The sequence below is a fragment of the Setaria viridis genome, chromosome 7 (genome assembly GCF_005286985.2).
Source record: "Setaria viridis chromosome 7, Setaria_viridis_v4.0, whole genome shotgun sequence".
Classification (NCBI taxonomy): Eukaryota; Viridiplantae; Streptophyta; class Magnoliopsida; order Poales; family Poaceae; genus Setaria; species Setaria viridis.
This window is the reverse complement of record NC_048269.2, coordinates 26,022,266-26,044,742: the sequence shown is the minus strand read 5'-3', so window position 1 is coordinate 26,044,742 and position 22,477 is coordinate 26,022,266. Positions and strand designations below refer to the sequence as shown.

General features: G+C 42.6%; 1 protein-coding gene across 2 annotated transcripts; it reads left to right on the top strand.

Moving 5' to 3' along the window:
* Window positions 1–903: 903 nt before the first annotated feature.
* Window positions 904–22,457, top strand: LOC117862873 (BEACH domain-containing protein C2). 2 transcript variants are annotated; one of them, XM_072295131.1, is made up of 31 exons: window positions 904–2,907; window positions 3,238–4,022; window positions 5,260–5,964; window positions 6,386–6,520; window positions 7,168–7,272; window positions 7,392–7,505; window positions 7,611–7,687; window positions 7,881–7,962; window positions 8,709–9,041; window positions 9,727–10,349; window positions 10,778–10,862; window positions 12,635–12,829; window positions 14,290–14,841; window positions 14,918–15,061; window positions 15,246–15,746; window positions 16,182–16,330; window positions 16,536–16,605; window positions 16,685–16,768; window positions 16,854–16,910; window positions 16,978–17,046; window positions 17,125–17,211; window positions 17,283–17,399; window positions 17,846–17,995; window positions 18,104–18,188; window positions 18,265–18,385; window positions 18,768–18,864; window positions 18,949–19,062; window positions 19,909–20,275; window positions 20,787–21,583; window positions 21,660–21,782; window positions 21,968–22,457. In XM_072295131.1, exons 1-31 carry the CDS (start codon window positions 1,215–1,217, stop codon window positions 22,031–22,033), a joined length of 8,682 nt encoding a protein of 2,893 aa, XP_072151232.1. In that variant the 5' UTR covers window positions 904–1,214; the 3' UTR covers window positions 22,034–22,457. The 2 variants fall into 2 exon arrangements, with proteins under 2 accessions (XP_072151232.1, XP_034602305.1); XM_034746414.2 differs by having other exon boundaries at window positions 9,724–10,349.
* Window positions 22,458–22,477: the final 20 nt, after the last annotated feature.

The following is a 22,477-nucleotide window of genomic DNA, read 5'->3' as shown; positions in this document are numbered from 1 at the left end:
CTGCTTCCTAAGATTCCAAAACCTAATTTAGTAGTCATCCAAACAACAGAATTGGAATTGTGGTCCATTTTCATACCATGGCTAATTTGGTATTGAACCCAATTCAATACCACACCCTCCAATATCTATATCCAAACGCACCTTAAGAAATTCCCGACCTGATCGCATGTTAGTTGTTACAGTACTATTTAGTCATGGACAGATCATGCTTACAGCGTCAGGTTGTGCCGTTCGCAGATCACGATCAATCTGCATCGACTAATATCGGATGTGCTTTCCCTTTCCCTCGTAGCCTTTTCATTGGATGACCGGGTCCCTGCATTTATCACTGCTACTCCATCACTCCACAGTCCATTGAAGCCTGGTCCTTGGACCAAACGACGCTTTTGAAATCTTCCTGTACATGTTGATTGGACTTTCACTTTTCTCCTTCTGGATTTGCCGTAACATCTAAGCATTCATCGAAGATAAACACAAGCTGTAACGAGGTTAGTACGAATGTGGAGTGTACAAGTTGATGAGACAAAACTTGTGCGCTGAATTAGGGAATCTCTGATCTTCTTTAGACGTGGGCTAATAAGCTATGGGCTATGCACGCAGCTACGGCACACGCACTTTGTGTATGGGCGTGCACGCGCCGCTGCTCGAAAAAACCCGTGCATTGTTGTAGCTTGTGCCTCGTGGTACGTCCAACTTCCAGCTGCCTAGTCCTGAAAAAGGCCAGCTGCTTAGTCACTGCCAGGTGGCGCCAGCTCCGGATCTCGCCGTGTCGTTCCCTCTACGGGCGCTCAAACCCGCCCGCCGCACCAGTACCGAGGTGCACGGGCGAGAACGCAACGAGAGCCCGCGACCCCGTGAACCCAACGTACCCACCGCCGCGCCACGTCTTCTCCCCTCCTGACCTCCTCCCTCCCTCCCCCCCTCGGTCAAGTTCATCATCCGGGTTCCCGTCCGCCTCTCGGATCTCGCCGTGCACAGCCGCTAATCCCCCACCCACCTCCTCTCACGCATTTGCACCCAACACCCCGCGGATCTCCCCAGATCCACGCACGGCCATTTTCCGCCTCGATTCCGCGTCCCTCCAGTCTGAGAGTCTCCGCCGCGCGTAATCGCCCCGCCCGCCCGCTGTTTCACTTCCGTTGACCGATTCCCGCCCGCATTTCCGCCCCCGGGGCTTTGCTCGGATTTGGGTTTGATGGAGTAAAGCCCTAGCAATGGCGGAGGACGCACGCGAGGTGTCCGATTCCTCCTCCCCGCCGGCGCCGGCGCCACCGACGCCGCGGCCGGAGGAGGGCTCCGAGGAGGAGCAGTTCGAGGCCGTGGCGCTCGGGGACGAGGCGGGCGTCGAGGAGGAGGAGCCCGCGTTGGTTCCGGGGATGGGTGCCAGCACGCCGGCCACGCCCGTGACGCCCTACGAGCCGTCCCCGCGGCCGAGGAGGCCGCCGCGGCCGCCGGGAGCGCCGGCCGACGCGCCGCCGGAGGTGGTGCGGGCGGTGGAGGCCGCGATCGCGGGCGGGCCGGACCTCCTCCGCGAGGTGGCCTCCCAGGAGCAGGGCGAGCTGGCGCACTCCGTCATCGACGTGCTGCTCGGCACCATGGGCGGCGCGGACGAGGCAGGCGACTCCACCGGCACTGGCGCGCCCCCGAGCGTCATGTCCAACGCGCGCGCCGCCGTTGTCGCCGCCAAGCTCCTGCCTTGTCTCCCCTGCGACGACGAGCCGTCTCCACGCACCCGTATGGTCGCGGGTCTGCACGCCGCGCTCCGCGCCTGCACTCGCAACCGTGCCATGTGCTCTTCTGCTGGCCTCCTGGCTGCCCTCCTCGAGTCTGCAGAGAAGCTGTTCGTTGAAATGGATCCGGGTAGTAGCTGGGACGGGGCTGCACTTCTTCAGTGCATTGAGGTGTTGGGTGGACACTCGCTCAGTGTGAAGGACCTGCATTCCTGGCTTGGTTTGGTAAGGAAGGCACTTGGAACGAGCTGGGCCACACCAATGACACTGGCGCTTGAGAAGGCCATGGGGAGCGAGGAAGCAAGAGGTCCTGCTGTGACATTTGAGTTTGATGGGGAGAGCTCTGGTCTGCTTGGCCCTGGCGATAGCAGGTGGCCCTTCTTAAATGGATACGGGTTCGCCACTTGGATCTATATAGAATCATTCTCGGATACGCTTAGCACAGCAACAGCTGCAGCGGCCATTGCTGCTGCTGCCGCGGCAACATCGGGAAAATCATCAGCAATGTCAGCTGCTGCGGCAGCTAGTGCCCTTGCAGGAGAAGGAACAACACACATGCCCCGGCTTTTCAGCTTTCTCTCTTCAGATAATCAGGGTGTAGAGGCATACTTTCATGGCCAGTTCTTAGTGGTGGAGAGTGTTGGCGGGAGGGGTAAGAAAGCTTCTTTGCACTTTACTTATGCGTTCAAGCCTCAGTGTTGGTATTTTGTTGGGTTGGAGCACACAAATAAGCATGGTTTGCTTGGGAAGGGTGAAAGTGAATTGAGGCTGTATGTTGATGGTAGCCTGTATGAGAGCCGTCCTTTTGAGTTCCCACGTATCTCGAAGCCACTTGCATTTTGCTGCATTGGGACAAATCCACCTCCAACTATCGCAGGCCTGCAGAGGCGCCGGCGGCAATGCCCATTGTTTGCTGAAATGGGGCCTATCTACATCTTCAAGGAACCAATTGGGCCAGACAGAATGAGGCGCCTAGCGTTCCGAGGAGGAGATACACTGCCCAGTTTTGGAAATGGCGCAGGCTTGCCATGGAAGGCAACTAATGACCATGTTAAGAGTATGGCAGAAGAAAGCTTTGCACTTAACAATGAGTTGGCAGGAGGCTTGCATCTTCTTTACCATCCTAGTCTTCTCACTGGGCGGTTTTGCCCAGATGCCTCACCTTCTGGCTCATCAGGTTTTATCTTCCCCCACCCCTTCCCTCTATACTTAGCATTGACTGTACTCATTTTCATGCACCTGCACTAGCACTACCATATATTTGAATCCATTAATTTTCGCAAATCCCCATTGCAATTGTTTTAAAGGAGAGAACAGATACTGAAAGTCACTAAATCATTTAATAGGATTGCCCTTCTGTTGAATCATGCATACCATTTTCGTTTTGCAAAGCCATTGAAGTAAGGCATACTGTATTTCTTGTTGCTCCGGCTATTTTTGATGCTATCGGGTCATGCTCTGTCGTACTCATACATATGGTTAACTAGTATCTTCTTTTGATTTTTAGGTACTCAACGAAGGCCTGCAGAGGTTCTTGGATTGGTTCATGTTTCATCTCGTGTGCGGCCTGCAGAATCTTTATGGGCCTTGGCTTATGGGGGCCCCATGGCTTTACTTCCACTAACCATAAGCAATGTGCAGATGGACAGCCTTGAGCCTATACCTGGTGACTTGTCATTGTCGCTTGCCACTGTTTCCCTTTCTGCTCCAGTTTTCAGGATAATTTCCCTAGCTATTCAACACCCTGGAAATAATGAAGAATTATGCTGGACATTTGCACCAGAGCTTTTGTCACGTGTTTTACATTATCTGTTGCAAGCTCTTTCGAAGGTGGAAAGTGGAGAAGAGGCACTGACTGATGAGGAGCTTGTTGCTGCAGTTGTATCTTTGTGCCAGTCTCAAAGAAATAATCATGAGCTTAAAGTTCAGCTTTTCAGCAGTTTACTGTTGGACCTGAAGCTGTGGAGTTCATGCAACTATGGTTTACAAAAGAAGCTTCTCTCCTCTCTTGCAGATATGGTATTTACCGAATCTGCTTGCATGCGAGATGCAAAAGCGATGCAAATGCTTCTTGATGGTTGCAGAAGGTGTTACTGGGCAATTCAGGAACCAGATTCAATTGATAACTTTGCATTTACTGGAACAAAGAGATCATTGGGTGAAGTGAATGCTCTAGTTGATGAACTTTTAGTTGTTGTTGAACTGCTGCTAGGAGCAGCGTCTTCAACAGCAGCCTCAGATGATGTCCGCTGTTTGATTGGATTTATTGTCGACTGCCCACAGCCTAATCAGGTACTTGGGACTTCGCATTACTAGACAAACTTTGTCAAATTCCACCAGTGCTTCTGTCTTTTGTTTCTGTCGAGACATGAATAATTTGAATGGAAGATGCATAGATCTTCCATGTCTTATGTTGCGAGCCTAACATATGTTATATCAAAGATGTTTTTGAATCAGTTAAGCACAACCAATCGGTGCATATACATTAGTAATTATAAAGTTATCTCAGAGCCCTGATGCTCGTTTTTCCCTACAGCATTAGAAGTAGGTAAATTGTTCATGAACTTTACTTCCATGGTTTCAAAAAGTGCTAGGCAATAGGCAGGTGGTCAGGTCCTGCCTAGCCCCTAGATGTGCCTAGGTGTTGCCTGGGCAAGGCTAGGTGTTTGTACTTTTTATAGTATAGACTAATCCTATGTTAGATAAGAGGAAATTTGGTACATTAATACAGAATTTGACATTATCATGCATTCATGAGTTATGTGACCATAGTTTGTCATTCTCTGTCTCTCTGTGTCCCACTTGCAAGCACTGATCAAGTCCTAAACCGCTCGAGGTGAAAAGACACCTTGACAAAATGCCTAGGTGGTAGGCGTGGCAGTTCTGCTCTGCCTAGTGCCTAGGCGTCGCCGCGTCCTTTTTAAACAGAGCTTACTTCATAGGATAAATACTACGCAGGAAGAGAATGATGCCTTGACTAAATGGCGATAGAACTCTAGGAGGGGGCAGCAGGGCGCTGGGGTTGAGGAATGGGGAGTTGGGGACAATTGACTTTATTGCCAATGCAAAAAATTTCCCAAATTGTGGTGGTGGCTTCTTAGTAGTGTGCCGCTTCTGCATCTGTCCGAGCCTACGCCCTTGACGTGTTATATTAACCATGGCAATAGCAGCAACAACAAAGCCTATAATCCCAAGGAAGTTTGGGTTGTCTATTTTGTCTCATTAGTAATAGCTGTTTTATGTTGGCTTGCCAAGCTTATGACAAGCTTCCTCCTTTACTGGGCTACGGACTGGGTATATTGAGATAACACAAACTGATTTATTTAACCATGACAAATTTGTCAATACGAGTTACCTGTTTGCTCTTGAAGGTTGTCTACAAATCTTTTGCTCTTAGTATTTACTTTATAAATGCTGTTTGCCTTGACTTAATGAAAGTCAGAATGAAGTATGTGCAGGAACTCCTTATCTAGCCAGCTTTATGGTGAACTAGTAATAAGTTGGTTCTTAATTATGTGCTTATTGGCAGGTTGCAAGGGTGTTGCACCTCGTCTATAGGTTGATTGTGCAGCCTAACATCTCTAGGGCCAACATGTTTTCTCAATCCTTCATCTCTAGTGGTGGTGTGGAAGCACTTCTTGTTCTGTTACAACGGGAAGCTAAAGCTGGTAATAAAAATATTTTGGATGATTCTGGTGCCAATTTAAGTGAAAATGATGTGCACAGGGATCGAAGTTCCAGCAGAAAAGTTGAAAGCGCTGACACAAGATGTCAGGTTGATGAAACTCAATCAACTGAACATCATGAAACAATTTTTCATGAAGAAGCCGATGAACATGAAGCCTCAAATGCAAATGATATGCTAGAGTCAAATATTGGAAGTAGAGTGCCTGGTTCTGAGAATGGGCTCTTGAAAAATCTGGGTGGTATTAGCTTCTCAATTACTTCTGATAATGTCCGGAATAATGTTTACAATGTTGACAAAGGTGATGGCATTGTTGTGGGCATTATTCACATTCTCGGTGCTCTAGTTGCATCAGGCCATCTTAAATTTGATTCTGATGCTGCTACTCCAAATATACCTGGTGGTAGTCAGAACGCCCTTAATGAAGAAGGAAATCCTGTGTCAGAAGATAGAGTATCGTTGTTACTTTTTGCATTTCAGAAAGTATTCCAAGCAGCCCCAAGGAGGCTTATGACTGCAAATGTCTATATGGCTTTGATTTCTGCTGCGGTATGGTTTTTTTTCTGATTGGGACATAATTGGATGTGTTTCTTTACCCTAACCAATTGGCTCCATGTGATTAATTGAAGTTTATTGCGCTTGGTTTCCTTTCTCTACTTTCAACCTGCTTGCAAAGTACAATAAACCCTTTTTTGAACATAGAGGTCCCTACTAAAAATGATGCTTCAAGTAAAAATGAGAGAACTTTAAAAAGGATCTATTGATTTATTCTTCAATGGTCATGAAAATAAAAATGGGCAAGAATGCTAAATTGACTCTACCTAAATGAGGGGCTGGGACCATAAGAATTTTCATTTGGTTTTTGTTATATGCGTTTTGATACTTTTGCTCACTTGGTTTGTAGTGGCGTACAAAGACACCACAAATTTTCAAGTTTAATGATATTGGCCTTCCTCACAATTTAATGCAGATTAATGTTTCATCAGCTGATGAAAGTCTTAATCTTTATGATTCTGGTCACCGTTTCGAACATATCCAATTTTTACTGGTCCTACTCCGCTCACTTCCATATGCATCTAGGGCATTCCAAGCTCGTGCTATACAGGTGTGTTTTCATTGACTTGCAGTAAATCATTACATAATTTGTATTATCATGGCAAATTTACTTTTTTATTGGGAAAGTAGAGGGCCCTTAGCCCTTACTGAAAGAAATATATTATTATAATACAGTATAAGTTATGTAAAGAAGACCTGCATAATCCTAAGGTCATGACCACAAGCCCATAAGTACTCGACTCTTTAACAAAGTAAAGCTACTTTGTTATTCTATTTCTATATGCTGTGTGTAGTTTTGCTTTTTATCTTTGTGATATATCTTGTTTTTGACTGACAGATAGAGAAAGCTACCGTTATCAAAATTATGCTGTATGTTAGTCAGTTTCATTTGCATTCTTAAACTATCGCAGTCTAAATCTTGGAATCTTTGGATCACCTATCAAATCCATAATCCCAGCTGCCCTGCATGTCAGTAAAAGTTAGCCAAATCAGATGGACTCTAGTATGATGTCTGTGCCACTTGCATAGGGTATTATTAGGTTTAAGGGCTCCTGCACGTTTATTTCCATTTATACTGCGCTATATGGTTATATGCTCTTTGTCCTTCACAAACTGAGTTATATCCTTTTGATTTATCAAATTTTTAGATCTTGCTGAATTTCTTATGATGTCAAAATTCTTTCTATATCATTTCAGGATCTTCTGTTTTTGGCTTGCAGTCATCCTGACAATAGAACCACAATGACCTCAATTGCAGAGTGGCCAGAATGGATTTTGGAGGTTTTGATTTCTAATCATGAGGTGAGTGTCACAGGCCTTTTATCATATTTTTCTAATGAGAATTGTGTTCAGGTGAAACAAAACATAAACTGCAATTTGTCATTTTCTTTTATTTTTAATTTGAAAATTTATAATTATAGAAGGGCACTAAGAAAAATGCTGATGGTGTAAGCATTGGTGAGATTGAAGACCTCATACATAATTTCCTGATCATCATGCTGGAGCATTCAATGCGACAAAAAGATGGGTGGAAGGCAAGATAATTTTTTAGGCAGAACATCCTCAATAACATACATGGTCAAATGCATTGATTTTTTTCAATAAGACCTTGTTTTGTCGTTGTCCATGCAACTATTTAGGACGTGGAGGCAACAATTCATTGTGCAGAGTGGCTCTCAATGGTCGGAGGATCTAGCACTGGAGACCAAAGGATCAGGTAGCCCCTTTGCACTTAACTTGGGGTAACTTGTTCAAGAAATAATTCAAGAACTTTATTCTAAGATTTCTGCACCCAAAAGCCTAGGATTTAAACATCAAATGACAACACCATTTATTTTCTCTGCACTGTCTTTTCGGTTACTGAGATTGTTTGCCTTGCATTTTTATGACAACCTTCTATTCTTTTTAAGGCGTGAAGAATCATTACCTATTTTCAAAAGGAGATTACTGGGTGATCTGCTTGATTTTTCTGCCAGGGAGCTTCAAGTTCAGGTAAGTCTCCTGTTCTCGACTTGATCTGCCTGCTGAGCATGGATCTTTTCTTTACATGATATGAACAGTGGTATTTTAAGTCTTTTGCTGTTGCTACTTTCTGTAGTTAGTTTTCCCCTTTGTGGTGTGTTGAACTGCTGATTTTTTAGTCTCTATTCTTCTAAAGAAGTGTTTGTTTTATCCTTCTCTGGTTTAAATTAGGTACAAAGGCTATATAGATTATCGTTAAGGGTAATTTTTATATGATTGAAATACTAGAGTTCAGTGGCGGAGCCCCTGGTATGGCTAGGTCGGGCGGCTGCCATACCTCAAAATTTTCAGGTCCTTCTCCATCCTAGCTTGGTTCTGTGTTTTCATTGCACCTCCACCTTTAATCAGGGCACGGAGCTTCAATCGCCCAGCTGCGCCACACCTCATTTTTAATCCATCCTCCGCCACTCGTAGAGTTGGTAGCTTTGACTATGTTCCCTACTCCCTTCGCACAAGAATATAACAGGTTGGCACATAGATGCAATAGCACTGTTATGTAACAACATTTTTTCTGTGTTATTTTTCACGAATACTGATGCCTTACTACATTTTCTAATTATAACTTTTTGATTCTGGACGAAAATTGTAATATTGTTATTGCGATCCTGGATGGCTATTATATCATCTTGATGCATGTTGTTGCAATGTGATAGTTTTTACCTGAGTTCTGTGGCTATTGTTTTGTAATGTCTTTCTTCTGCTTGTATGTCCAACAGACTGAAGTAATTGCAGCGGCTGCAGCTGGTGTTGCAGCTGAGGGTTTGTCTCCTGAAGAAGCAAAAGCTCAAGCTGAGAATGCTGCTCATCTCTCAGTAGCGCTAGCGGAGAATGCAATAGTCATTCTGATGCTTGTGGAAGATCATCTGAGGTCACAAGGTCAACATTTTTGCACATCTCTTGCAGGTGATAGCATTGTATCTTCCACTTCAGTGGCTTCATTGGCTGCCAGTCGGTCAAATTCTTTGGGCACAGCTGGTAAAGAACCTGCGGCTGCTGGAGCCTCCAGACGGTCATCCTTGTCCAGCGATGCTGGTGGCCTTCCGCTAGATGTATGTAATACGCGATGACTATATGTAATTGCATTCTATCAGTTATTCGCATTATTTTGATGAAGTAATTATTTAGCTGTCATAACCACGCTTCAATTTTTAGCAGTTATACTTGTACATTGCATTTGCATGTTTGTGTTTGAGAGAACATTTTACTATTTTCTTCTGTTGCTAAAAGTCATTGCAAAAGATGCCACCCTGTCATGATTTCCATTCTTGTACCATGTTCCTGGCTTACTATTACCAAATTTTCATAATTGTTATCTTGGTAATCATGCCTGAAAATTTCAGTAGAGCTGTTATTTACCTAGCTGCATAGGCCACCTGGTCCTGCTAGTTCATTGTATGAGGTGACAACAAGCTATTGACATGATAAATGCTTGATAGGGTTGGAGTTGCTGTTTGATTAACAGTGCTAATCCATACCTGCCACTTCCTTGAAGAGATTCTGCAATAAAGTTCTAAATAAATATGTGTCTGATATATCTCTAAATGGAAATGTGCTATTGGATGATCTAATTGCTGGATTTAATTAAAGCTTTAACTGTACATATCTTGCTGTCTAGTGAAAATTTAAAATAATTACTTGTTGACTGTACCTTCATGGCTTATATAGTATTGCCAACAGATAGTTAAGTTTGATCTTATGAATGCTGTCTTCATTTGTCTGCTGTGATTGAAGCAGTTGCTTACTTCTATGGCTGATGCAAATGGACAAATCTCTGCTGCCGTGATGGAACGTCTTACAGCAGCAACAGCAGCTGAGCCTTATGAATCTGTCAAGCATGCATTTGTGTCTTATGGGAGCTGCATAGCAGATCTTGGAGAAAGTTGGAAGTACAGAAGCCGTTTGTGGTATGGTGTCGGCATTCCACCCAAATCTGATATATTTGGCGGTGGTGGAAGTGGTTGGGAATCCTGGAAATCTGTTCTAGAGAAGGACTCAAATGGGATTTGGATTGAATTTCCACTTGTAAAGAAATCAGTTGCCGTGCTGCAGGCACTTCTGTTAGATGAATCTGGACTTGGTGGTGGTCTTGGTATTGGAGGGGGATCTGGCCCTGGTATGGGGGTTATGACTGCCCTCTATCAGTTGCTAGACAGTGACCAACCATTTCTTTGCATGCTCAGAATGGTTCTTGTTTCGATGAGGGAGGATGACAAAGGTGAAGGTGATGCTTTTATGAAAGACAATAACATAAAGGATGTAGTATCAGAAGGAATGGGCCACCAGGCTGGAAGCATGATGCCATTTGATGGCAACAGTTATTCATCTCCAAGAAAGCCTCGGTCTGCACTTCTTTGGAGGTAACTCCATCGTTTAGCAACATCAGATTCCCTAGCTGTGCTAAACTGCTAATGGTTTCTCAAAAAATGTGTTAATGATCTTTGTTAGGAGTTGAACATTAGTTATAATTTAGTAGATAATCAGAATTTCAATGGTAGAAAGTTTCTTTGATATAATGTGTTGAAGTATAAGTGAATTGCACACCTTTCCCCATCAGCTTAGGCCTTTGGATGCAACTGATCAGGGCCAGAGGTTTCCATCTTAGTTGCGCAATTTACTAAAAGATCCATTTGCCTGCTCCTATTCCACGTCTGAGGCAACTTAGGCTTTCGGGTGCAATTGTTCGGTGCATGCAGCTCAATATATTATATGATTACATCTAGGTGGTCTTTCAGTCTATTATGGCTGGTCATTCTGTTAATTCTTATTTCATGGGTTGTGACTGCAGTGTGCTTGGCCCCATCCTCAATATGCCAATTACAGAGTCTAAGCGACAGAGAGTGTTGGTTGCTTCCTCTATTCTCTATTCAGAGGTGAGTTTCTTTTGCATTATTGAACAAAGCATGTAGTCTGTCTCATAATGAATTAGAAGCCAGCCCCCTTAGGCCCTGTTTGTATACGCTTTTCTGGAACTCGCTTATTTGATAAGCCTGCTGTCTGGAGAATCTGCTGTCTGAATAAGCTGGGTGTTTGGCAATCCTGATTATTTTGTGTCGATTGTCTGTCCTGACTGGTAAAATGACCTGAATGCCCCTTAGGCTGATAATAGCTCATTTTTGTTGTGAATATGAGAAGATAATAATTCTAATGTCTCTGGAGTTTGTTAAATAGAAATTGCATTACGATAATATGAAATTCATATGATGGATCGGTCTAGTACGGAAACATCCGTCGGCGTCGCCTTGGAGGAGCTCGGTGTGACTGATGCGGAAGGATCCGGCGGCGGCGGAGGGCTGACGCGAGGCGGGCGGAGGGCAGGGAGGCGGGCAAGAAGGACGGGATCTGGGCAGGGCGGCGGGCGGATGGTAGTGAGGCGGGCGGATGGCATATGGAGCCGGCGGCGGGCGGAGCGTGGGGAGCGGCGGATGGGATCTGGGTGGGGAGCCGGCGGCGGACGGAGCTGGTGGCGAGCGGCGGGCGGCGGACGGAGCCGGCGGTGGCGCAGGGGTCGGAGGGCAGGGTGTCAGTGGAGTGGAGGGGTATCGGGGAAAAATCTGTCCGCTTGCGCGAGAAGCGCCCCCGAGGCCGCGTAGTGCAAAAGCAGAGCGCTAGTTCTATTCTCGATTGTGGGCTAAGCGGCTTGGGAAATAAGCGGAAATTAAGCAGGGTGGACGGAGCCGGCGGTGGGTGGCGGACGGGGCCGGCGGCGGGCGTGGTGGCGCGGGGGTCGGAGGGCAGGGTGTCGGTGGAGCGGAGGGGTATCGGGGAAAAATCTGTCCGCATGCGCGAGAAGCGCCCCCGAGGCCGTGTAGTGCAAAAGCGGAGCGCTAGTTCTATTCTCAATTGTGGGCTAAGCGGCTTGGGAAATAAGCGGAAATTAAGCAGGGCGGTTGGGTGGGCTTATGGCTTATTTCCACCGATAAGCGGGAAATAAGCGGAAACAAACAGGCCCGTAGTCGACTGACACACTGAACATAGCCATCTGCCTTTTTCGAACATTTTTCTTCATGTAAGTGCTACAGTGTTTCTTATGGAATCCATGTTTTGCTGGACCTACAGATAGTAGTTTCCTAGTTTATTTAGATTGCTATCCAAGGTCCTAGTCTGTTTCACATCTTCCTAACAAAGGTGGCCTTAGTCTTGTTCAGAAATCAGTCAATCAAGAATCAATCTTGTAAATGGCTTAGCCTACCAAACTCGGCTATGTTCAGAGCCTCTTTTCAATGGGAGAAGCCCGTAGATTAGAGGGTGATCATCCCTTACCTCAATGTCTAATCTGTCATTGATATGGCAACATTATGTGCTGAAATGTTTGATTTGTTTACTTTTCAATGTTCACAATACTTTTGAAGACAAGAATTCTCTTGCTGGATAAAACTTGAAGTTATTCTTGACCTGTCATAATTTTGTTGATTCTTTTATGCTATACATATAAATGATTTTGAACAATATCCTGTCTTTGCTCATCCAAATACTATTATCGTTATTGAATCAGTGAGAACATAGTAAATAACTGGGCATACCATATTCATCTTTTAGGCTTCTAATTTTCTGTTCATCATATTTTTAGTAAATGCTATTTCTAGGGAACACAAAGTTATTATTGTTGTTCATAAGAGTTTTCACTATCTTACACTTGATGCAGGTATGGCATGCTATTGGCAGGGACAGGAAACCCCTAAGGAAACAATACATTGAGCTGATTTTACCACCATTTGTAGCCATCCTTAGAAGATGGCGGCCTCTTTTGGCTGGTATTCATGAGCTTACTTCTTCAGATGGACAAAATCCACTTATTGCTGATGATCGTGCTTTGGCAGCAGATGCATTACCTATTGAGGTACTGGCTACTTCTCCCTGGAATCCATTCATAACTTGAGATAATTTTATTGCTGAATTGTATTGATAACATACTGATACTACTCTACTACGAAAAATCAAGAAGGCAATTTTGGTGTGCTTATTTTAGTCATATTTTATCTTTAAACAAGGAAATGCTGCAAATCAGAAAAATATTTATCTTTTGCTATACAGTTATTGAAGATAGTGGTTCGATTGGTTCTGATCACCTGTAACTAATGAGAGGCTGAGGCTGGTAGATTTAACTCAATCCTGCACTCCCTGTGCTTTTCTGCTTGATGTTTTAGGAGTGAAAAGTGTTCTATATGGTGTAGGATTTATAGGAAATACATGGCTACATCTTAGTGCTGAACACCTCATTTAGGGCCTGTTTGGAATGCATGCATGGATCCCAAAGAGAACAGTTAATTTGTATTAGAAAAAAATTCCTGCATTGCAAATTGAAACCTTACTTAATGCTACATTTTACAAGATTAAATCTCTTTGTTCATTGCTCGAAAGCTTAAAGAGGGTGGTTTGAGGGACATTCGAATTTGATATAGTTGCACATGACACAAAGATTAGTTGGGGGTATATGGTCATCTTGTGCTTTTTAAGTCTGCACAAGTAATCAAGTATAAAACATCAATAAGAATGGAGGGAGCATGATTTTTTGGCCATGTTCACCTAATCTGGTAATTTGAACATTGTTGTGAAACCAGAAGCTGATTGTTATTTGTTTGTTGCAAGTCACAACTTCTTATCTTTGTTCTAGTCTGTTAGTGATCATGCATTTTTTGCTTCTTATTGGACGGTTATTAAACATCATATTTGCTGTTGTGGACATTGACATTTAACCTGATCTCTTTGTCCAAATATTCAAGACGAACATTGGGCCATTTAACATGACAATCCTTCTGAAGAACTTTTAGAACAAAATGGTTACTGATCTTATTTTTTGAAAAGATTAATTACTAAATACATTATGTTTTGATGGAGTATCTCCATGCTTGACTAGAGCCCTAATGCTTGCTAGTGAGGTGTTGCAGTTCTGGAGTTTGGTTGGAGCTAGAGGTATTTCCTGCCTCTTTGCCCTTGAGCCAGAATAGGGTGGTATTTTGGTTGAGGTCATTTTTTTTCTTATTCACAGGCAATACTCCCTCCGTTCCAAAATGTAGGTCGTTTTGGCTTTTCTAGATACATAGATGTTACTATGCACCTCCTAAGTATAGGATTATGTCTAGATACATAACTGGGTGTTGTAACTTGTATCCCCCCCCCCCCCCCCCCCCCCCCCCCCCACACACACACACCCCTATATTAACATAATGATACGCAGTTCTCCTGTTCTCCTGCATGTTCAAGAAAAAAAATACAACATGTTATCATGTCTTCTCCTCCAGAGAATACCAGAATAACCCCATTGATTGGAATTTTTTGTTTCGTTTCTTTTGAGCTCAGGCTGCTCTTTTGATGGTGTCACCTGGTTGGGCTGCTGCTTTTGCGTCACCACCAGTTGCGATGGCATTGGCCATGATGGCTGCCGGTGCCTCAGGGACAGAAACAAGAACACCTCCTAGGAATACCGTGAATAGGCGTGACACATCATTGCCGGAGCGCAAAGCAGCATCAAAACTACAGACTTTCTCAAGTTTCCAGAAGCCTATCGAAACAGCAGCTAACAAGCCTGGGTCCACCCCAAAGGACAAAGCAGCAGCAAAAGCTGCTGCATTGGCAGCTGCTCGTGACCTTGAGCGAACTGCTAAGATTGGTTCAAGAAGGGGTCTTAGTGCTGTAGCAATGGCAACATCAGGACAACGGAGGAGTTCAGGTGATATCGAGCGTGCAAAGAGGTGGAATACATCAGAAGCTATGAGTGCTGCTTGGATGGAGTGCCTGCAATCAGCTGATTCCAAATCAGTTGCTGGAAGAGATTTTTCAGCCCTTTCATACAAATATGTCGCTGTTCTTGTATCTTGTTTGGCCTTAGCACGAAACTTACAACGAGTTGAGGTAAATCCACTTCGAACACTCATTGTTTGTTAATTATATACTTTTCTACATGCCACATAAACTTAGGGAAATGCAGATGGAGAGGCAAACACTAGTTGATGTGTTAAATCGGCATCGTGCATCAACTGGACTTCGAGCATGGCGGCATCTTCTTCATTGCCTAACAGAGATGGGTAGACTATATGGACCTTTTGGAGAACCTCTGTGCACTCCTGTTCGTGTATGTACCGATAATAATTTTTTATCTCTGTTTTTCTGTTCATCTTCATCTTCATGAGAATAGAACAATTTGTTGACTAGTACAATCTGAACTAGGCGAGATGCTCTGTAATTTGCTCTACTTATGAGAACCCATGTGATGTTTTTCTGGGTATATTTAATATTTATTTTCACTACTCTGGCAGGTTTTCTGGAAATTAGATTTTACCGAAAGCTCTTCAAGGATGAGAAGATTTATGAAAAGAAACTACAAGGGATCTGACCATTTAGGCGCAGCTGCTGATTATGAGGACCGGAAGCTTCTTAGTACTGCTGCGCAGTCAAATGAATGCAACTCTGAGGATGCTAACTCTTCACTAGCAAACACACTTCCATCATCTGCTTCTGTAATTATGGCTGATGCCATGTCGATGGATGAAAGAAATGCGGAAAATGAGCAGTTAGAAACTGACACTACTCACAGCAGTGTTGATGATGATCAGCTTCAGCATTCTTCAGCAGCTGATAAACAATCAGTAAAAGGATCAGTAGGTTCAAGAAGTTCTGATATTTGTGCTGATCGGAATTTGGTTAGATCTACAGTTCTTGCACCCAGTTATGTGCCGAGCGAAGCGGATGAGAGAATTATTGTTGAACTCCCATCCTTGATGGTGCGGCCATTGAAAGTTGTCCGAGGAACCTTCCAAGTAAGTTATTACTTAGTCGTGAAGTTCTACTTGTGCCACGGGCAGTTCTTGAAAGTTCACAGCTCATAATATTTGTCATGCATTGACTTATAGGCATGTTTGCCATTAGTGTGTTCTCGTAAGAATTCATAATGTCAAGAATACTTATCATTTTTGCAGCAATGGCTTAAAATGCTTTGTATTTATTTGATTTGTGTATTCTATGAAATTATCTATGCTACTTATCATGATATATATTATATTCTAGTCTTCGGGTTGTGCAAAATTTGTAGTCTTTATATTGTCTGATTTGTGATTTGCTTCGTCATATAAAGCCTTGTTTTGGAACGTTTTGTTTTATATTTTTTACTAATGGTTGATTATTCTACTTTTCATCAATTTCCACTTTACTAGCTGCTAATGGATATCATTTTCCCTCCTGTAATTTGTTCCCAGGTAACTTCAAAGAGGATTAACTTTATAATTGATGAGCGTTCAAGTGACAATAATATTGATGATGCTGCATCTACTAGTGGCCAATGTGATCAACAAGATAAAGATCGAAGCTGGTTGATCTCATCGCTTCATCAGATATACAGCAGACGGTAAAAGTTACTTTCTGAGCAGGTGCTATTGTTATATATTGTTTTTCGCTCTACCATTCGATGCCTCTATCCAGTTCTGTTGGAAAAAAATGTTTTTCTTTTGGGATGAATAAACTGCACTCTGCGTATGTCACATGTTAACTTACTGTGTAGTTTATCTTTTCTGTGGTGCACTCATTTTGCGAGTCAAAATTACTTGTTGCAGATACTTACTACGTCGAAGCGCTTTGGAACTATTCATGGTAGATAGGTCGAATTTCTTTTTTGACTTCGGGGTACATCCTTAACAAAACACTACTTTGTAATTTTAATTCCTTACCTGTCGCATCTTAATCTCATGTCTACTTGATGTAGGATATTGATGCACGTAAAAATGCTTATCGGGCCATTGTTCACACAAAACCTCCCAACTTGAATGACATCTTTCTAGCTACCCAGGTTTGTGCTCGGAGCATTTTAACCTAATATCTATCATTATCAGTACGCAACAATAGTCAGTCATGTGTTCCTTTTTTTATTTCAGAGAGCTGAGCAGATTCTTAAAAGAACTCAGTTGATGGAGCGCTGGGCTAATTGGGAGGTACACAAACATTGTCCTATGCATATTCTTTGGTAGGTTTGATGTCTAACAATGTTCATTTGTTCAGATTAGCAACTTTGAGTACTTGATGGAACTGAACACACTGGCTGGGCGCAGTTACAATGACATTACTCAGGTCAGTATCCTACACAATATGTATTTCTGGTTGAATCTGGTGATTTCTCTTCCTAATTTTGTTTATCTGCTTTTGCAGTACCCTGTTTTTCCCTGGATAGTAGCAGATTACAAATCCGGAGTGTTGAACCTGGATGATCCTTCGACGTATCGGGATCTTTCAAAGGTTGTCCTGTACCTATTTGTTGCTCCTGTCTTTTGCTAATCACTAACCATAGCTGGTATTATTTGATGCAGCCAATTGGAGCATTAAACCCTGAACGTCTAAAGAAGTTCCAAGAACGGTACTCTACATTCGAGGATCCAATCATCCCAAAGTTTCATTACGGCTCACACTACTCCAGTGCTGGCACGGTATATCTTTGTAATAAAGATGAATCCAATGTTTACTTAGAATATTGGCTATGCAAGTATGCATTATGCTGTGTGGAAGTACTTTGGAAAATAATTTGTCCAGAGAAATCTTCCCGTGCCTGATGAATTTGTAATAAGCAGACTGTAAAATAATTCTAAGTTATCACACAAGGGTCTACAGGTTATATGTGTGCATGGTTTTGCTTGCATCAGTCAAAACTTTGTGTGTGTCTTATATAACCGTGACTTCACCCTTTGTATAACCTTGGTTTTGTCGCAATCCACTTTTCTTGATTTTGTTCTAATACTTAGAAAACACAGTCTGTCGCCATTTCTCACTTGATTCCTGTGGCCTGCAATTTTAATATTTGATTATTGTCCAATGCATACTTGGTTGTCGCAATGTTTGATTTGTGTACTGACTGGACTACTATTGTCCCTTGCAGGTCCTGTATTACCTTTTTAGGGTGGAGCCTTTTACGACACTGTCTATACAACTGCAAGGCGGAAAATTTGACCATGCTGATCGCATGTTTTCTGATCTTTCTGGTACATGGGATAGTGTTCTCGAAGACATGAGTGATGTAAAAGAGCTTGTAAGTCTAACGACAAATGTCTGCAGTAGTTTCCATGGATGTTTACTGGTTCGTGCTCAAATCAAGTCTAGATTGTAGCAATCTGATTATCTGATGGTATTTATCTAGGTACCTGAGATGTTTTACCTCCCTGAGGTATTTACCAACGTAAATGGTATCGACTTTGGCACAACTCAACTTGGAGGAAAGCTAGGTAACTGCATTATAACTTATGTCAGCTATGCAGCAGAATACAGAAAAACTTTATGCAATTCCTGGTACCATTGCAGATTCTGTAGAATTGCCTCCCTGGGCTGAGAACCACGTGGATTTTGTCCATAAACACCGGAAGGCTCTTGAGAGTGAACATGTCTCTGCTCATTTGCATGAGTGGATTGATCTAATATTTGGGTACGCTATGTTATTCTTGTTTTGCCACTTTCTTGTGTGCTCAGCGATACCCTAACTATGCCCTTTCATGTACAATAATATGTTAAGTTGGGTAGATTATTTACAAGTATAATGACTGCATTGGCAATTTTGTCTCTTTGTCAGCATCTTTTCGCCCATCAATAGGCTTGGCTGCTTTTACATCTCTTGGCTCCTAATTTAGATAAATGATCTGGACGGATTATTCTGGCTTTTAGCAATTGGTTGCTTTCATATTTCTTGCCTCCATTAATAAGATATCAGGCATCCTTTTAATTAGCTATCCTGAGCAACCAGTTCTTATGTTCTCTTCACTTACAGTTACACACATCACCTTATCATTGCTGACGACTCCCTTTTGCAGATACAAACAGAGGGGCAAAGAAGCGGTAATGGCCAATAATGTATTCTTCTACATCACATATGAGGGAACTGTTGACATTGACAAAATTACAGACCCAGTAAGTAACAGGGCGCATGAGTTAGTGTACGTGCCTTATAGTAGCTTGTGTCTAGCTATTCATGTTTTACCGGAAACTCTTTAGGTGGAACGGAGAGCTACACAAGATCAAATAGCTTACTTTGGACAAACACCATCTCAACTGCTCACTGTTCCTCACATGAAGAGGAAGCCATTGGCAGAGGTCTTGCAACTACAGGTAATTTTATAATTAGCTTGTCCTAAATGCCACATATTTAAAAACAGAGGGAGTGCTAGTTTTACTGAGTTAAAGTATTTTTTTTTATTGTGTAGAATGTTGTTAGTTATGTTAGGGTTATAGGCTGACTGCTGGTGGAACTTGTATGTCAATGGCAATAAAGTATCTATCTAAAAAAACAAAGAAATTCCAGGATTTAGCCTATGGCACCCAAATTTACTTCAGGTACGGTATGAAATTTTTGTTGCTGGGAACCCACCAGCAGACCATTATACTGACTCCATTGGAAGAGTGTTAATGCACAATTTGACCAGTGAAGCTGGTTTCCTCATGTGAATTATTTACATCATTGGGATTAGTCTTGTATGCCAATGCCTTAGTTGATAGTTGGACTGGTATGCACAAAGAACTGAGACTTAACCACACTTAAGGTAATCCATCAAAGAATAGCAAGGATGGAAACCCAAAATACTTTGGATGTATTGGGTTGGCAAACCAGGGCTGGAACTGGTCTTCATTTACTGGAACCCGAATTTTGAGTTGGTGAGGTCTCACCTAGGTGGTACAGATGTACAGTGATTGATTTCTTGAACACATAAATCAAGCCATCTAGGTAACTTCTAAAGATATATTTCCCTTAGGACTTATTGTCCATTATCTCTATTTTCCTTTGTCATTCTTCATGATAGACAGCTTCGGGCAGCTCCTGTGCTGCATAAGTAACCACTAAATATGATATAGTACTTATTAAGTGTTCTTGTACTGCCATACTTCATATTCATAGTATTATAGGTTATGTGGCTCACTAATATTTGGCATAGCTTGACCCTTTAATTTACTGTGCAGACAATATTTCGGAATCCAAATGAACTTAAATCCTATGTGCTTCCACATCCAGATCGCTGCAATGTTCCTGCCAGTGCTATGCTTGTATCAAACGACTCTATTGTAGTTGTAGATGTAAATGCTCCAGCAGCTCGTGTGGCACTTCACCATTGGCAGCCTAATACTCCAGATGGTCAAGGGACACCTTTCCTTTTCCATCATGGTCGAAATGCTGCAAATTCAACCGGTGGCGCACTCATGCGTATTTTCAAAGTATCTGCTGGTTCTGCAGAAGATTATGAGTTCCCAAGGGCTATAGCATTCGCCGCTTCTGCAATCCGCAGTTCAGCAGTTGTTGCTGTCACATGTGACAAAGAGATAATTACTGGTGATTATTTCTTTTTGCTTCTTATTATCTTTATAGATTCTTTTTTTAATATATACTTGGTATCACACCACATGTGATGATCTACTTCGTTCTTGCTTCGCTTATCTCATTTTACTCTTGTGATAGCCCTACTTTGCGGCCATCACCAACCGCCTCAGCGCGCTATTGTACTTCTGGAATTGATAGAAAGCATTGCAGTGTTATGCCGTAATATTCCAAATGCAAACTAAGTCTACAAAAGAAACATTCCAGGGTGAACAATGGGTCTCAGTGCTAATTTGGTTTTCTATATCTTATTATATTGCAACTCTCCTTCTACATAAATTGCAATGTAGGGTTTTCTGTTGATAATTTTAGGCTGGCAGTCCACAGCCTCATTGTGCTTTGGCTAGATAACTTGCTCTGCACTTGTGTGTTTTCTTGATGATGGAGTGTGATATGGTAGTCCATTATTTTGTCATGTTTCCATAAATCTGCTTATAATTCTAAATACTGTTTTGCTCAATAATAGGTGGGCATATTGATGGTTCGTTGAAGTTGGTATCTCCAGATGGAGCGAAGACAATTGAAACTGCTTCTGGACATCTTGCTCCAGTGACATGCCTTGCGCTGTCCCCTGATAGCAACTACCTTGTGACAGGGTCTAGAGATACCACAGTTATACTCTGGAGGGTTCATCGGACAGGTTCCTCCCATAAGAAAAATGCTCCAGAACCTCCACCGACTACGCCAACGACACCGCGTAGTCCTCTATCGAGCAATACTAGCAGTGTGAGCAACCCCTCAGAAACAAAGAGACGTCGCATCGAAGGTCCTATGCATATAATGAGAGGACATCTTGGGGAAGTAACCTGCTGTTCTGTTAGTCCTGACCTGGGACTTGTTGCTTCCTCATCAAACACATCAGGTGTTCTTCTACATTCATTGCGCACAGGCCGGCTGATAAGGAGGCTTGATGTCTGTGAGGCACATGCAATATGCTTATCTTCTCAGGGAATCATTTTGGTTTGGAATGAATCAAAGAAAACATTATCTACCTTCACTGTCAATGGACTCCCTATTGCTACCTCAATTCTGACACCTTTCTCTGGACAAGTTAGTTGCATTGAGATTTCTACAGATGGACATTTTGCTTTAATCGGAACATCTTCGTTCAACAATAACAAATGCAATGAGATTACTGAAAGTGGCGATCATGAGCTTGGACCCAGTGGCAAGGATGATGTATCAAAAGATTCAGAACAGTCTGAAACTGAGCAGTCTGTTCATGTGCCTTCAGCATGCTTTGTTGATCTGCATAGACTTAAGGTTGACATTAATAGCTTGGATTAACCTTGGTTGTTGTCCTTTTGTACAATCCTCACTAGAAATGTTTTCCTGGCAGGTTTTTCATACACTGAAGCTGGCAAAGGGTCAGGACATCACAGCAATTGCTCTGAACAAAGAGAACACAAATCTTCTAGTTTCTACTGCTGATAAGCAGCTAATAGTCTTCACTGATCCAGCTGTAAGTATCCCCAATTCCTAATTAACGATACATTATGCTTGACCAAATCCATGTAATCACTTTCCATGACAACTGAATATTTAAATTTTTTTGCTGTTACAAATATTTTAATACAATTGGTAACATTGCCAGTTGCATAGAAATCCACTTTAACTTGCTTCCTGATAGAGTTGGTAATGTTGCAGTTGAGCTTGAAGGTAGTGGATCAGATGCTACGTCTTGGTTGGGAAGGTGATGGGCTGCTTCAGTAAGAACTGATTTCAGTAGATCATTGCCTGCTTCAAGATTTATAGTCTATTAGTTATCATAGGCAGTAGTAAAAGTAATGAAAGGGAAGGCGTGGGACACGCCATTTGTACAAAATTGAGGATTAGAATGTTTGTGCAAAGGCTAGGTCATATATTTTGTATCCAACAGGTCATTTAGATAAGGAAGAAACCAACGGACTTGTTAGAGAAGTAGGCTGTAAAAATCTTAAATGATTTTGTAGAATGGGTGAATAGTAATTCTACACAGTTTTGCTACGCATTCTTTGGTTGTTCTGTCGTACAGTGCTTGTCTGCAGTTTGCCAGTGTCCTGTAATACTTTGTATATGTGAAATTTTGAACCTGTTATGACTTGGCAGCAGCCATTAACGAGTGTTGAAATGGTGGATCGAAGTGTTTCATTTCTAACATGGTGTATCTTATGAACC

What these genes read in the sequence shown, in the direction of transcription:
- LOC117862873 (XM_034746414.2), top strand. Translation starts at nt 1,215, where the DNA reads ATGGCGGAGGACGCACGCGAGGTGTCCGATTCCTCCTCCCCGCCGGCG. An exon ending in CAGATGCATTACCTATTGAG is followed by an intron (nt 12,830 to 14,289) that starts GTACTGGCTACT and finishes TTTTGAGCTCAG; the next exon opens with GCTGCTCTTTTGATGGTGTC. An exon ending in GAAACTTACAACGAGTTGAG is followed by an intron (nt 14,842 to 14,917) that starts GTAAATCCACTT and finishes AGGGAAATGCAG; the next exon opens with ATGGAGAGGCAAACACTAGT.